Source organism: Volvox carteri, assembly GCF_000143455.1.
Source record: "Volvox carteri f. nagariensis unplaced genomic scaffold VOLCAscaffold_6, whole genome shotgun sequence".
NCBI classification, from domain to species: Eukaryota; Viridiplantae; Chlorophyta; class Chlorophyceae; order Chlamydomonadales; family Volvocaceae; genus Volvox; species Volvox carteri.
In genome coordinates this window covers 2,097,753-2,111,473 of record NW_003307549.1, presented here as the reverse complement: position 1 = coordinate 2,111,473, position 13,721 = coordinate 2,097,753, and the positions used below count along the sequence as shown (strand labels likewise).

Below are 13,721 nucleotides of genomic sequence, written 5' to 3'. Positions count from 1 at the left end.
TGAACCGGTTATGTGGCTGAGCAGGAGCCAATACCCACCAGGACTTGCTTGCTTGCATGTCTCCTCTCATCCCGCCATGCACTTCCGCGCCCCTCACCTCGGCTCTTCTTATTCACTATTTTATCTTTTTCTCAGGCGAGCAAGGCGGTGGTGGACATCGGCTCACCCGACCTCTCTTCCCCCGATGGAGCCGCACAGTGGGAGGCCACTGTGGCTGCTCTCATCCTCTCGACCGCCAGCCTAGTAAAGCACCTCATAGATACCTACCCGGAAAACCCTAAAGCCCCATTGGGACCCCATAGACTGAGCATGTTTGCACGGTGAAAGCCATGGAAACACGGATACAAGTGCCGTGGGCTCAGAGTTTTGTGTCAAGCACTGTTGACTGCACCACGGATGCAGGGTGCATGTTTCCTCTTGGGGAACAGTCCGCCAGCAAATGCTGAGCGAAAGAGGTGTGCCTGAGTTTGTCCTTGTTCAGTTGCTTGCCTGGCTGCGCACTCGGCTCGGTTTGGCATGGCTTGGTGCAGATCAGTTGGCGTGGTGTGGCGTGGCGTGGCGTGTCCTGGTTGCAGTGACACAGCGTGGCCAATGCCATGTTTGTTGGATTGTTGATGTTGTTACAGGGTGGTTAAGCTTCACAAGTGGCCTCCTTCCCGAGGCAATTCCCTGCTCTCCCCTGCTAGAGGGGCACCCTAAGCCAGTTTGTTGTTTGCCACAGTGAAGCGGGATGCTTGATGCCCATCGCGGTCAGGAAACTAGAGTCCCTTGGCCTGCTTGGTGCCAGCAGTGCCGTACCCACTAGGGGTTATCACCATCGATGGCATGTCCAGTAGTGGTGCAGCCACCACTGCTATTCTCAATTTGCTGCCATAGCTTGGGGAATGGAGGGTGCGTGATCAGATGAGGAAGTGGGAGGTGAGGAGTTTGTTCAGGGGATACCCCCTTTCCGTCTTGGTTCATGGTTTCGGAGGGTCAAGTAATGTGAGGAGTTCAGGAGGTCGCAAACTTTCGTACTGTTGTAATGTAACAGATGAGCTGTATGTATGTATGTATGACGTTGATTACACTGTGGGCTGAAAAGCCGGGGGCCCAGGGCCGAAACATAGCGCGGGGAGCGGATGCACACGGCCAGTTAGTCTCATGCACTCCGCCCCCGGGTCAGGCCGCACGGGAAACGACGGCCGGCACACATCAGCGCTCCCCTCTGGGGTTTGGCGCTCCAGCTAGACGGGATCTATGCCCGCTGGTCTCCTAACATAAACGAAGTCGCAACCGGGGGGCTCTTCCTGCCGAACGAACGAACCGAGCATCTCAGAGAGCTTGCAACCAGGACCTGGGCGACCGGGAGCCCGACGAGTCTTCCCGGGCTGGGGAGGTCACCAAGCTCAAAAATCCTCACGCAAAAAGAGCGCAAAGAGCTCACACCACAAGACGCCAAAAAGCCTCCTGAGACTACTACCCTCCTCCGCCTCTCCCTCCCTGCGCTAGTCCAGGGGAGATAGCACCCGCCGGGGGGATAACACCGCACAAGCCCAGGCCCTTCCACAGCACTGGGTCTAACTTGAAAAGTACTCAAAACGGGAAAACCCTGCGGCGACGCCGGGCGATCAAGCCTCCGAAAACCACAGGGGGGGAGGGTAGCCAGCTCGGCGCACCTCCATTACCGCTCTACCAAGACGGCTGGTTCCCAAGATCCTATCTCACCTAGACGCCGCAACACACGAAAATACCCTGAAGAACCTAGTCCTGCACCACGCGCGCACCTCCGAGTACGGCCCCTCCTGGGTGCCCACCTCCCCCTCATCCGCGCCCTCGCTACGGCCACCTGTTTCCACTCACCACCCATCAACCCTACATCCTCTTGGTGCTCTCTCTGCCTCTTCCCCTCCCCTCCCGGCTCTCCCCGCCCATTCCCCGGTCTCCCCCCTCCTCCGCCGGCACGGCTCCCCCAGGCAAATAAACCTTCCCTCCCCCATCTCCCCTAGCGCGGCACCCCCCCAACCCCCATCCCTGATCCCGCACCCCTCGCAACCTTTCCCCGCAACCTTTCCCCTCAACCTCCCTCTCGACCTCCCTACCACCTCATCCCCCCTCCGCGCCTCGACACCCTATCCCCTTATCCCCTAAACTCCAGCTCCCGCCACGTCCGCTTGACCATTAGGTCGTGATGTCCACCGCCTCCGCGCAGCGCAGTGCTCCCCCGACGATTGACAGAATCGGGTGGTGGGGTCCCACTCCGTCCCAGCCCCGCTTTGGGACGTTGAGCGCGGTGAAAGAGCGCAAGCGCGCCCATAAGCCCACTACTGCCCGAGCGCGGGCGTATTCCAGGGGGGTTGCTGCTGCTGTTGCTGTTGCTGCTGCTGTTGCTGTTGCCGTCCCCGGTCCCGCGATGGGCCCCTGCGTTTGATCCTCGAGTACCGGCGCGTTCAGCGACGGCCCCTCGTGCGGTCTCACTCCGTTGGCCAGGTGAAAGAAGTCCGTTATCCGCCGCTGTTGGGGACCTTGCGCCTGGATCTGTTGCGCTTGCTCTGGCTGTTCTGTCGCGGGATTAGCCGCCCTTTCCAGTCGCCTTCCGGCTGCTCGCAGGCAGCACCTGCCTACCTCCATAGCAGACAGGGCCGCCAGGGCGATCACATCCCAGGGGGCCTGCTCGCAGCCGGTCGGGGCTTGGACCAACCACAGCTGCTTCCGTGTGATGCCGCCTGTCGCTGCCTCCTGGGAGGGCTGTATGTGTCGGTCAATTTGCTCCCGGACAGCTTGTGCGACGGGGCACTCCCAGAAGTGGTGCATGCGTGGGGAGCAATGCTGGTTGCTGGCGTTGCCGAACCTTCCACACCCACATCGCTCGGGCACCATGCGGGCCAGGTGCGTGTTGCCGGGCAGGGGGATGCCGTCCACGGCAAGCCGCCACAGCGTTTCTTTCTTCTCGTTCTCCCACCGCACCCCCGACCACAAGCGGGCTTGCGTCGCCCTGAAGCGGCTTGTTTCCGCTGAGGAGGAAGGTGCCGTGCCCTGTGGGTCCAACGCTTCTTGCACAAATGCTGCCATCAAGGGTCACCGTTTTTCCTCCGTGGCCCCGCATTGCAGCTGTGTCGCTAAGGCGGACCGTCAGGCGTGTGAGTGGGACGGTTGTTGTGCCGCCCGGTATCTGCCATCCGACCCGCTTTAGGATCATAGCTGTTGGGGGTGCTTGGAGCCGTCGTGTCCCCCGGCGTTGGCATCTCTGGCTGCTGCTGTTGTGGTTGCTGCTCATGCGGCTGTGTCTGTAGCTGCTGCGGCGGCTGTTGCTGCTGTTGTGGCTGCGGCTGCGGCTGATGCTGTGTCTGTAGCTGTGGTTGTGGTTGCAGATGTTGCTGCTGTTGTGGCTGTACCTGCGGCTGCGGCTGTGGCTGCGGCTGTGGCTGCGGCTGTGGCTGTGGCTGTGACTGCGGCTGTGGCTGTGACTGCCGCTGTGGCTGTGACTGCGGCTGTGGCTGTGGCTGTGGCTGCAGCTGTGGCTGCAGCTGTGCCTGCGGCTGGGGTTGCTGTTGCTGTTGGGTTTCCACTGCTCTTGCAGCTTCGAGCCAGGCCGGGTTGATAGCGCCATGTAGCGTCTTAAGGGCTGCCAGGGTCGCTGACCTGTCCCGCGTGGGTGCTGGGGTTGACGGGTCGAGGTGTGTCCTGACCCATACGGGCCAGGTCGACCTGGGGAGGGAGGCCACTCGAGTATGCACAACTAGGTCCCAGACACGCACTAGGTCGCCCACCGTTTGCAGTTTCCTGCATGTAGCGATCCCCACAAAGTGCGCCTCCAGGCCCGGGCGGCGGTTCAAACTGTCTGGGTCTGCCTCGCCGGTATTGGGGAGCAGCGGGTTACCCCACAACGCGGTTGCCCAGCACCAAGGTCCGGGGGACAGGGGGTTGGTCTCGATATCCCGGAGCTGTGGCAGGTGTCCCAGGGCGCCCACAATCCGGCTGATATCCGTGGGTAGATCGCTTCCGCCGAGTCGGGGCCCGGCTTGGCTGGCGGTCGTCAGGGCCCACGGTTGGAAGGCGGGGTGGGTGAGCAGCATATAGGCGGAGAGCGTCCGGACCCAGGGGTGGAGACCACCATCTGCCCTCCCGTGCCCCCCCGTACCACCCGTGGTTCCTGCAGCTCAACCTGTCCCTGGCCCACATGACGCGTTAGATAGCCCGAGGGTGGTTATGATGAAGCGCACAGCCCATACCGCATGCCGAGCCTGGATGCGTTGCTGGAGGGGCAGCAGGCCAAAGCCTCCAGCCGACGGGTGGCCGGTCAAGAGATCCTTAGGCACCCCTGTCAAGTGTCGGCCGGGGTCTTCTGGGCCCTGCTGCCGGTCGACTAGGCGGGCCGTTAGGCGTTCTATTTCGTCCAGCGTACGGTTGGGGGCCGGCCCACCATGCTCCATGTGCCAGGTGACTGTCTGCAGGCCGTACACTGATGCCGCTGTGGCTCGACCGAATGCTGATAGCGGGAAGCGGGAGAGCCGCTGCAGTCGCCGCTTGGCTTCTCTGAGTCTCTTCATCCTGTCGGGCTGTGGTGGGGATGGCTGGTTGTCAATCGGCAGGTTCAGGGCGGTGGCGGTGGTCACCACCTTGAGACCTCCTATTGACTCCTGCTGAGGGGCAGCTGATTGGGGTCCGGCCTGGGTTGCAGGTTGCGCCTGCTGTTGGTTTGATTGGCCAATCCACAGCAGCTCCACATTGTTGAGATTTAGGCGTTGGCCGGATGCCCGGGCAAAGGTGTCCATGGCCTGGAGGAACGTGTCATCCACATATTGACACGCGGTGACTGGTTGTAAGTCGGCCGGCAGTAATTTGATCCCCACGTCTTGGCTCCGGAGCCAGCATTGTAGGGCCTGGGCGACGAAGAGGTAGAGCAAGGGCGCGAGGGGGCACCCATGCCGTACCCCTGCCTCCATGTTCACCAGCTTCAATTTGTAGCCATTCACCATCGCTCGGGCTCGCGTTTCGCTCAGCAGCAGCCATACCCAGGCGCAGAGCTGTGGCCCTGCACCCATGGTCTCCATTGCTGCCAGGAGGAACCCACGATCCACCGTGTCATAGGCCTTGGCGAAGTCCAGGAATGCCAGGAGCCCCCGGCGGTTCTGCTTGCGAAGGAGTTGTGACAGGTGACGCAGGAATAGCACACTGGCTCCAATGAGGCGCCTGGGTGGGAAGGCTGATTGCTCGGGGGTTATGACTTGGCCAAGGGCAGGGCCTAGGCGGTTTGCCAGCACTTTGGTGAGCAGCCGGTAGTCTGAGCAAAGCAGTGTGAGGAGTTTGGGGTCGCCTTTTTTGTAGATCACCGTCAGCACCCCCTCCAAGAAGCCCTTCGGCACCTGCCCCGTCGAGCCTATGGCGGTGAGCAGGCCGGCCATGGTGGTGCCAATGGCCGACCAGAATTTCCTGTAGATATCGGCTGGGATGCCGTCCCATCCCGGGGCCTTGCCAGGCTGGCTTTTCTTATGTGCCTTTCGTAACTCGGTGGCCGTGATGGTTCTGGATCCCAACTGTTCATCTGCCTCTATGTAAGCTTCCAAGTTTACATAGCCAAACGTGGCATTCGTCCCATCCCCGAGCCAGCCTTGCTGCAGTTCATGGCGCTGCCGCAACCTCATCTCATCCACCACAGCCCATAGAAGAGAGGGGCGAAAACAAAGGCACAGTGCCATACTCCGTAAATCATGACCTACGGCTCTAGTCGTGCCGCCCAATACCCAGTGAACTTGTGTTTGTTCCTATATGCTCGTGCAGGCGAGCACACCGCTGTTTGAATTGCGTGGCAATAATATCCGCTGCCACAACTTCCATGCGCCCCAGGCCACGCGGCCACACCCATGCAACTGAGTGCTGCTGCGGTAAAATACCCCAGCCCGCCGCCAGTGCTGCCGCCGCGATGATACATCACCCATCACCCCCGCAGGTCCTTCTTAAACAATAGTAATGTCATGATGCCCTACTAAGCCTGTACTACTACTGCTGTTGAGAGTGCCAGCTACCGCTCCCAGGCCGTGGCATGGCAGCGCGATTGAGCTGGTCCACGGATGGGAGGCCCTTGTGCAGTACGACAATGTCTCCCAGTTCGTGGTCGAAGCGCCCCACCTCCACCACATCTTCCAAATCACCGTCTTCCCACGCCAGCTCAAACGCGCCGACACTGCTGCGGCACACTCCCAGCAGCACTGGCCGCACAAAGTCCCAAATGCCCCGGCGTGACGTGATGCCGTACGTGAAGCCACACTCAAGGTCATACTTGTTGGGGTCCGTTGGCAGCACCAGGTTCCATTCCTGGCGGTGTTGCACCTTGATCACCTGGGCTCGGGAGTGTGGGTACGCAACGGCAGGTGCGCAACGACAGATGCGCAAGGGCCTCAAAAGGCACATCAGGCGTCTTGATACATGTACTACATGTTGGCTTCATGTACGCGTAGCTGCGTGCATGTATGTTCTATGTGAGAAAACGGAGTCCTTTATGTCACCATCATGCGGCCCTCCCGTTCGGGCACATCATCGCATCCCAATAGCGCTACTAGCATTCACACGCAGGTCGCATGACAGCAGCAGGCAGCAAGAGGACCAAGTGCACCAAGTGCGCTGTCCCCCCTCTGCTCCTCTGATCGGCTGTGACGGCTCCGTTAGGAGGAGGGTGAAACCTTAGCCGAGGAGGCTTGAGGCGCAAACGAGTGCCACCACAGCTAGCGCCCTGTAACGCCCCGCAGCTGCGCTCCCTGAGCCGTGCTGCTTACCATAGCCACTCCCATTTCCTCGGGGCCGTATGCCACGTATATGTCAGGCGGCGGCTTCAGCTTGCGAGTTTCATGGATGGCACTCAAGTACGCGGCTTGGTTGAATTTCTCCGGCTTTGCCAAAGAGAACTTGAACTTGCCCGGCATGGGGCACCGATGATGTTAAGTTCAACTGTCGGAGCGGAGCAGTTTGGAATTAGTTGTTGGTAAGATAAGAACAGCAAGAGGGCAGCCCCCGCGAGGCCGGATACAGTGTAGCGCGTGAAGAGGAAATACTTCGAGACGCCGTGTCAGGCTGCGTACTTCAAAAAAACTGTGACATGGCGTGCTTGAAAGTACCCGCTGTACGGAAAGAAAAAACGTTGTGCAGAGGCAGTTGCATTACAGCGGGATTTGTATGCTTTACTCATATATGTGCGAAGTGGGCACCGGAAGACTGACCCCTCTGTGCGAAGTGCAAAGGTAGCCTGCATCACCAGAATGGCGCCTTTGCGCTCCACTGAGCTAAACTGACGCTTCAGCGCCAGCTTGTCCGGTCGCCAAGACAGGCACGGCAAACACATGGCCGCGAGTAAAGCACACGCAGCACGCACACACACACACGCACACACACACACGTTCTGAGGTTGGTTGTGAGAGGGCCTTCCTAGCCTCTGTGCGCTCTTCGATCATAAATAACATGAGGTCGAGACACAGGGCCGCGCGCCCCCGGACTTTACGAGCAGGAGGGGAATATGGGGCCCCGCTAGGGAGAGAATGCTTCGGCGGTCGTTCCCCTTGGGGTACGGTTAGGTGCGACTGGCCAGCGTCAGGCCCGGAGCGATGTGTAACAGAAACATACACAAACACACGGGCATGCCTGCCCTTTGCGGCAGTCTTTTGCATGGAAGGTCACTTGACGTGCATATGAAATACATTTGCGCCACACGACTGTGCGCGCCTGCTCAAGTACCTGCTGGTTGCACGGTGATCGGGGAGCCGAGAGGACGGCGTTGGTCGATCAACTCCTCCGTGGACTGCCGAAAAGCAAAGAGAATGGCGCATGAGACTCTAATACAAATTTGTAAGAAAAACGTTGTTTCGGGACGCTGGCCGCCCAAGTTGCCATGGACTCGCATCATAGAGCGTTACAAGCTCAGTCCGACATCGACCTCATTTTTATTATCGTACCACGAATCTATAAAAACAGCAACTTATATTGAAAGGAAGTCTTCCTCACATCTCAGGTCCAAACTTGGAACTGCCTCTAGCTGTCCAAATGACACCAGACACCAACGGAAAAAGGATTGCTCAGCTGGATAAAGCAAGGTCGCATTGAACAAACAAGAAATTAAGTTGCCCTACTCCACAGCGCAAGAGATATTGCGGAAATGTGTCGTTGCCTTATGAGCTGGTCACTGACTTAAGTGTCCAACCAAACGCACAGCAATCCTTAAATGCTAGAATGTAAGACACAGAAGATACACGGTGTGCGGAGTCATCAACATGGTCTTCGTTCTGTACGACGGCAGGTAACCATGCGCAAAGCATACTCTTCGACAAAAATCCAAATAAGGGGATAAAAATCCTCATTAAAAGATTCCATGCAGTACGTATGCATGCATACAGGCCTCACCGGCCAGGGCCTGCCTGCAGGAGCGGTCGCAATTCAGCAGTCTCAAACGCGAACCTTCGGTGCAGCCGCGGATCCTCCCCGAGCATTGTCGCTTGTAGAATGGACAGCGTGTCGCCGTGACTGACCAGCATTATAATGGCTCCCTGGTGCTCCGCCTCCAACCTCTGCTCCGGGAAGACATCGGGACCCCGGCCAGGAGGCATTGTTGTCTCAAAGGGTGTGTGTGTGAGTGTGTGTGTGTGTGTGTGTGTGTGTGTGTGTGTGTGTGTGTGTGTGTGTGTGTGAGTGTATGCGCGCGCGCGGGGGCGGGGAGGTAAATGCCAATCACTCAGACAATTTCCGTGCGTGAATCAGCAGGTCAAGTAACGGTGCTCCTGCGTAACACACGTTAGTCCTTGCGCATGCCAAATAGCTGTTTCCCGGACTACACCGCCCCTTTCCGCCACCCCTTCTTTACTACTGCTAGTGCTTCTAAAGCACTGCTTGCTACTCGAAGAGCTCTCAGTCGTCTTGCCCATTAAGCCATCATGCGTGATCCTATACATTTATGGGATCCCATGTCATACACTCAAGGCACAGCTACCTTTGCGAACCCATAGCTCACTACCTTGTGCTCGAAACGAGACTGCTGCTTCCCCTCCATTGAATTGTCCTAGGATTTTGGGTCCCTTCACCTTCCCCTCCATTGTCCTTTTCCCCTTGGTACCTGAAACAACTGCCGGATCCGGGAGGAAACCTCGTCCACACTCTCTCCGTTGCCGCCGGGCACGTTTGTCGATGACACCTCGTCTCGCTCCCAAATCTTGCCGTACGCCGTATTGTACGGCTGTAGCTCAAGCTTATCCCCAAAGAAACGCTCCCGCAGCTCCGGAGCCACCTAACAGAAAAGGAAATGGTGGTTTGAAGTCGGCTAAGGTAGGATGGAATGCAGGACTACTGATGGACGAGATGACCCGTGAGTCGCTAGATACCAGGAGAAGGCGGCATCGCACGCATGGCCATGCATGGTCTGGCGTCTGGGTGGAAAGAGGAGGACTTGTTCTTTTGCGGGATGCAGATGCGAATGATACATACATACAGTGTGCACCCCATGGCGCTTCACCTCCTTGGGTGGCAAACTGCCGCATCGCATCTATCATGCAGGCATTTACCTGCACGGGGCAGATCTCCGACTGCAGCCCAGCCGCTTCCGCTGCCAGGAAAGCGGTTCGTTGAGTCCGCGAGAAGGGCGAGGCGTACACCAGCACCTGTCGGCTGCTCCGCTCCGCTGCTTGCAGCGCCTGGCGGAACTTGAGCCTACGAGCGGCGCCCACACAGCGTGTTCTTGATTTGACACACTCCTCTAACTTAGACCTGGCGGAGTCGTCCTAACGGAGTGATTCATCTTATTTATCGTTCGAGGGGAGGGGATGGAAAGGAAAGAAAAGGGAGTCTGACTTCAGCCATCGAAACCGGTCTCACCCTGCTGCCCGCGCTTGGTCTTCACCCACAGGTGCCAAAGTCCAGCGGTCGTCAATGCCATTCTCCTGGGCATTTGTAGGAGTCCTTCCGGGTTGGCATCCGCTGGGCAAACCCTTTGACCTACTGGGACTGCATGTTAAACCGCTTACCGGCTTACTGACGATGGTTTCAGCCTCGTTAGCTAGGCTTCGGCCATGGCGAAGCAGCCTGCGGAGGAGCTGCGCGAGTCACGAGCCACGATTGACAGAAGCAGCGGGCAGGGTAGTTACAACTATCAGTACGCCCTACCAGTATTCATTTTTGAATTCGGTCGCCTGCATTTCACCTCAAAGTGTCATGCAAAGGATGTCGCGCTAGGAGCTTGCTGGCGATGATGTGCAAGCAGCCTTACAGATAGTTGCAGGTGGCACTCGCAAATCAGCTTTGTATGAATGCCAAAGTTTCTGCTTAGAAATAAAATTTGCATCCCCATCAGCATTCAGGACGCCAGGTAGCTAAGGCACCCCGCACGACCGTTGGCGGTTGCTACCAGCGAATCAACCCTACGCGAGCGCAGCAATGAAGCGCCCAATCATCAAGTATTGCCCTGTCTATCTTCAGGTTTTACTCGATAGTATGGCTCTAAGGAATCTGCGCCGCCCTCCCACGGGGCGATCACAAGCGTTTGGCCCATCGATTCGACCTGCAGGTTGACTGGTGCTTAGTTGCTTCCCAATAATTGTGAGACACAAATTACACGCTATGTCGTAATTACCATTTGCAGCTCAAGCTCAACCAATTTGGGGGCGCAGGGAGCTTCTGCAATTGGGCATCGCGCTGCCCTTCATTGTTCAAAAGTAAGAAGAAAATATGTCACTTGTCTTTAGTTTTGATAGCTTCTCCTGTAATTCCTCCAGATTTACATTGGTCACAACCCTACGACCGCGACCCCAGGCCAGCCTTTGCCGATGGACCTGACGTGCCGGCGCCGGTAGCCGATCCAGCTATTCCAGCATCCGTTGTGCTGAAGCCGGCGGAGACCTTTCTGGACCTCGAGTTTCAGCTTGTACCTCCCGCCTCATTCAAGTTTGTGGACACTCAACCTGTGTACGACCCCAACCGTGAGTAACCCCAGGCATGCGTCTCATGCACCCCTACCTGCGATCAGTCGATTGGGCAGCGACTGCTGCATAAAATGCCGCCCACAAAACCAGCCGCCCAACCGTTATCGTGGTAATGGACGTATCACCTTGTGCACCCCTTTTACCCAGCTGATCCAAGGGATCAAAGCGGTCCAAGCCCGATCTCTTCTCTGCGTGCCCCGCAGGCCGCGGCCCAGCTCCAGAACCATCCCCTGTCCGTGCGCGATTTGATTCGCCTGATGGCTCCACGGTGCTGTCCGTGGTGGTGCGCAACGCCCAATCCCTCAGGCCATCCATCCTCCAGGTACCGTACGTACTATGCAGTACGATGCGGATGCTCTTTCCTTGCATGCGTGATTTTTGCCGGGTGGGGCCCACCCCCCCACTCACCCAACCCCTCTCACCCACACACACCACTGCCATGCTCGGGTGCTGCGGGTCCGAAGTGGAATTTGTTCGCGGCAATTCGGGAATTTCCTGAAATTCAAAGGTTTTCCGGCGTTAAAATTGCCACAAATTTGCAGGTAACCGACCTCAGCGTGTTTGGCGGCTTGGAAGAGGCCGCCAAACTGCTGCTTCCACGCGGCTCCCGTGTATTGGCCGCGAGTACTTTGCAGGTACTATATGTACGATGTTTACGTCACGTTTCTCGAATTTTGGGGTTGTTCTTGCTTTCCGCCACTCTTCCGCCGCCGCCGCCGTTGCCATCCTACCCCCGGCGTGTGCATACGTGTTGCTGCTGCTGCTGCTGCTGCTGCCTCGTGACTAAAGGTTGCCCCCACTATCACGCAGGTGGTCCTGCCGCCCAGGCAGACTGCGCTGGGGCCAGTAGAGCTGCCACCCAAGAGCTACTACAGGCGAGTACAGGGCGATGAGATGTCGAACTAGCTAAGAATGTGCGGGGTGCTTTGCTTATTTCGACGGAGAGGGGGAAGCCCAATCGTTCCCGCTGCTCATCGTACTGTGTTGTAGTCACGTGATGGTGCACGATACAGGTACGAGTTCACAACGACCAACGGTATTCACGTGGTGATGACGGCTGCGGCCATGAAGGGGAAGGTGTTTGTGTGCGGCGGCTCGGCAGCGGCTGGAGCCGGGTGGGAACAGTACGGCTCCGAACTTCGGGCGGCCACGGAGTCGTTCCGACTTCGGAGCGACAATCAAGTGCTGTGACCAGGAGGAAATGTTGTGTGATGAAGAATGCGCTTTCGCGTCCGGCTTATCCGCGAACCTTAGGCAGGCCAATTGTTTGTAGATGTCGGTCCGTGTACACGTGTTGCAAACCATCTGCAAATTGGATGACAATATTTACGCGCACGCGTGTGTGTGTGTGTGGTATATATTGGAAGGAAACGTTGCACATGCGGCGCGTGTCGCAGCTTCGCAGGGAACATCGCTCAAAGTAATGAAGTTGGCTTTCTGGATGTCGTTGGTCGTTGGATGCCGTTGCGGGCTTACATGAGGCAGCTCGGCTAGCTGCCTGGCGACTGTCCTCCTGTACCGCGAGGGCTTACCCTGCCTGTTGCGTTGCCTCCTTAAAGAAACCAGCGCTCTTTCTCTCTCTTCGCCCGCTGGCATTAGACATGCAAGCAGAAATGGTGAAGAGACGGATTTTCCTTTTGATGGAAGCGACAAGATGGGATTTCTCTCCGTTGGCCCCATATTAAGGCTGCGCTGGGCTGGATAGCCTCTGCTGGGCGCGTGTTGGTGGCGGAGCGAGGAGAATTAGTCCAGGAGAGGGGTTGGGGGTCGGCAGGCAAAGGGTATAATCAGGCAGCTATGGGCAGTGGCAGCGTGCCGACCGGGTCTGGGAGGTCAGGATGGGACATGGCGGGCCCCAGTGGAGAACAACTGAAGGTCCGAGCCACCGGTCTGGGGTGGGGTGGGTTGAAGTGGATTGACGAGTGAAGTTAAGGGTATGTTGGTTTCGGGCACGGGTCACGAGATCGAGCCTGGATCTGAACAGCGGCTTGCGGTGCGCCTGGTGTTTTGAGGCTTCGGAAGATCCAAGGGATGAAGAGGCGCGCACTGAGTGTTCGTTGGAGGGGTGAAGGATCCCTGTGGTGGCTTAAGGCTTCCTGGCTAGCGCTTCCTTGTGCATTAATAGGCCTAGACAGCGCGAAGGGCACTTATGCTTGGAGGAACCCCATGGGGCTGGGAACCGGATAAGTCCTTGTGGTGGATTTGGCCATGCGCGTGGTATGTCTGCTTGGCATGTTGTGGTCGCTGCTCCCCGGTCTGGTCAGTGCGCCATCCGGATGGGCAAACGGCAGGTGATGTTTGGATGGATGGGCAGCCCGCGCGGAAGGGACACACCTTGGGAGAGACATTCGGCTCGCGATGTCCCGAAACCTCTGAAGCTGTTTTATCCATTCATATTAGTGGATGGTGGTGCTTCCCGAGAACCCGGCTTACTAATGCCCTACAACATGTCGTTTGGTGCATCACTTAGTGGAGGTGGTTAGGCGGGCGGTTTCGCCGCTTTCGTAGCACAGCCACACGAAGACGTTCGAGGGAAGGAAAAAGAGCCACAGGGACGCATATCCTATAGCAGGAAATTGTCCTTCGCGTCTAAGGGCTAAAGCCCCTCTTGCTTACATGAACGATCCGTAGCAGCTACGAATAGCTCGAAGCCAGGCATTATGCAGTTGGTAGGTGGGGCATGAGGCGGGGAGCAGATGTGCGCCCGTCTATGTATTGAGCTGAAGGAGGCAGGTCCAAGCACGCGTCCCGTAACCATTCGCCTCGTTACACCTGCCGCTAGCAGGTTGC

At 57.9% G+C, this 13,721-nt stretch overlaps 2 protein-coding genes across 2 annotated transcripts; both read right to left on the bottom strand.

Moving 5' to 3' along the window:
• Positions 1 to 5,534: 5,534 nt before the first annotated feature.
• Positions 5,535 to 6,899, bottom strand: VOLCADRAFT_103505 (uncharacterized protein; the record flags this gene model as incomplete). Its single annotated transcript, XM_002947379.1, has 2 exons — positions 5,535 to 6,318; positions 6,753 to 6,899. The coding sequence occupies 2 exons, from the start codon at positions 6,897 to 6,899 to the stop codon at positions 5,980 to 5,982; spliced, it is 486 nt and encodes a 161-aa protein (XP_002947425.1). The 3' UTR covers positions 5,535 to 5,979.
• A 976-nt stretch (positions 6,900 to 7,875) lies between these two features.
• Positions 7,876 to 10,284, bottom strand: pgm3 (phosphoglycerate mutase). The gene is made up of 7 exons (XM_002947378.1): positions 10,117 to 10,284; positions 9,978 to 10,035; positions 9,829 to 9,893; positions 9,519 to 9,663; positions 9,074 to 9,244; positions 8,368 to 8,534; positions 7,876 to 8,249 (listed from the first exon to the last, which is right to left on the bottom strand). Exons 1-7 carry the CDS (start codon positions 10,146 to 10,148, stop codon positions 8,192 to 8,194), a joined length of 696 nt encoding a protein of 231 aa, XP_002947424.1. The 5' UTR covers positions 10,149 to 10,284; the 3' UTR covers positions 7,876 to 8,191.
• Positions 10,285 to 13,721: the final 3,437 nt, after the last annotated feature.

Bases quoted from the DNA above. Each gene is read 5' to 3' on its own strand.
- pgm3 (XM_002947378.1), bottom strand. From the start codon at position 10,148: ATGCAGGCGACCGAATTCAAAAATGAATACTG. The intron at 10,036-10,116 runs GTAGGGCGTACT...GCTCCTCCGCAG, and splicing joins GAATTCAAAAATGAATACTG to GCTGCTTCGCCATGGCCGAA. The intron at 9,245-9,518 runs GTAAATGCCTGC...CTTTTCTGTTAG, and splicing joins CGGAGATCTGCCCCGTGCAG to GTGGCTCCGGAGCTGCGGGA.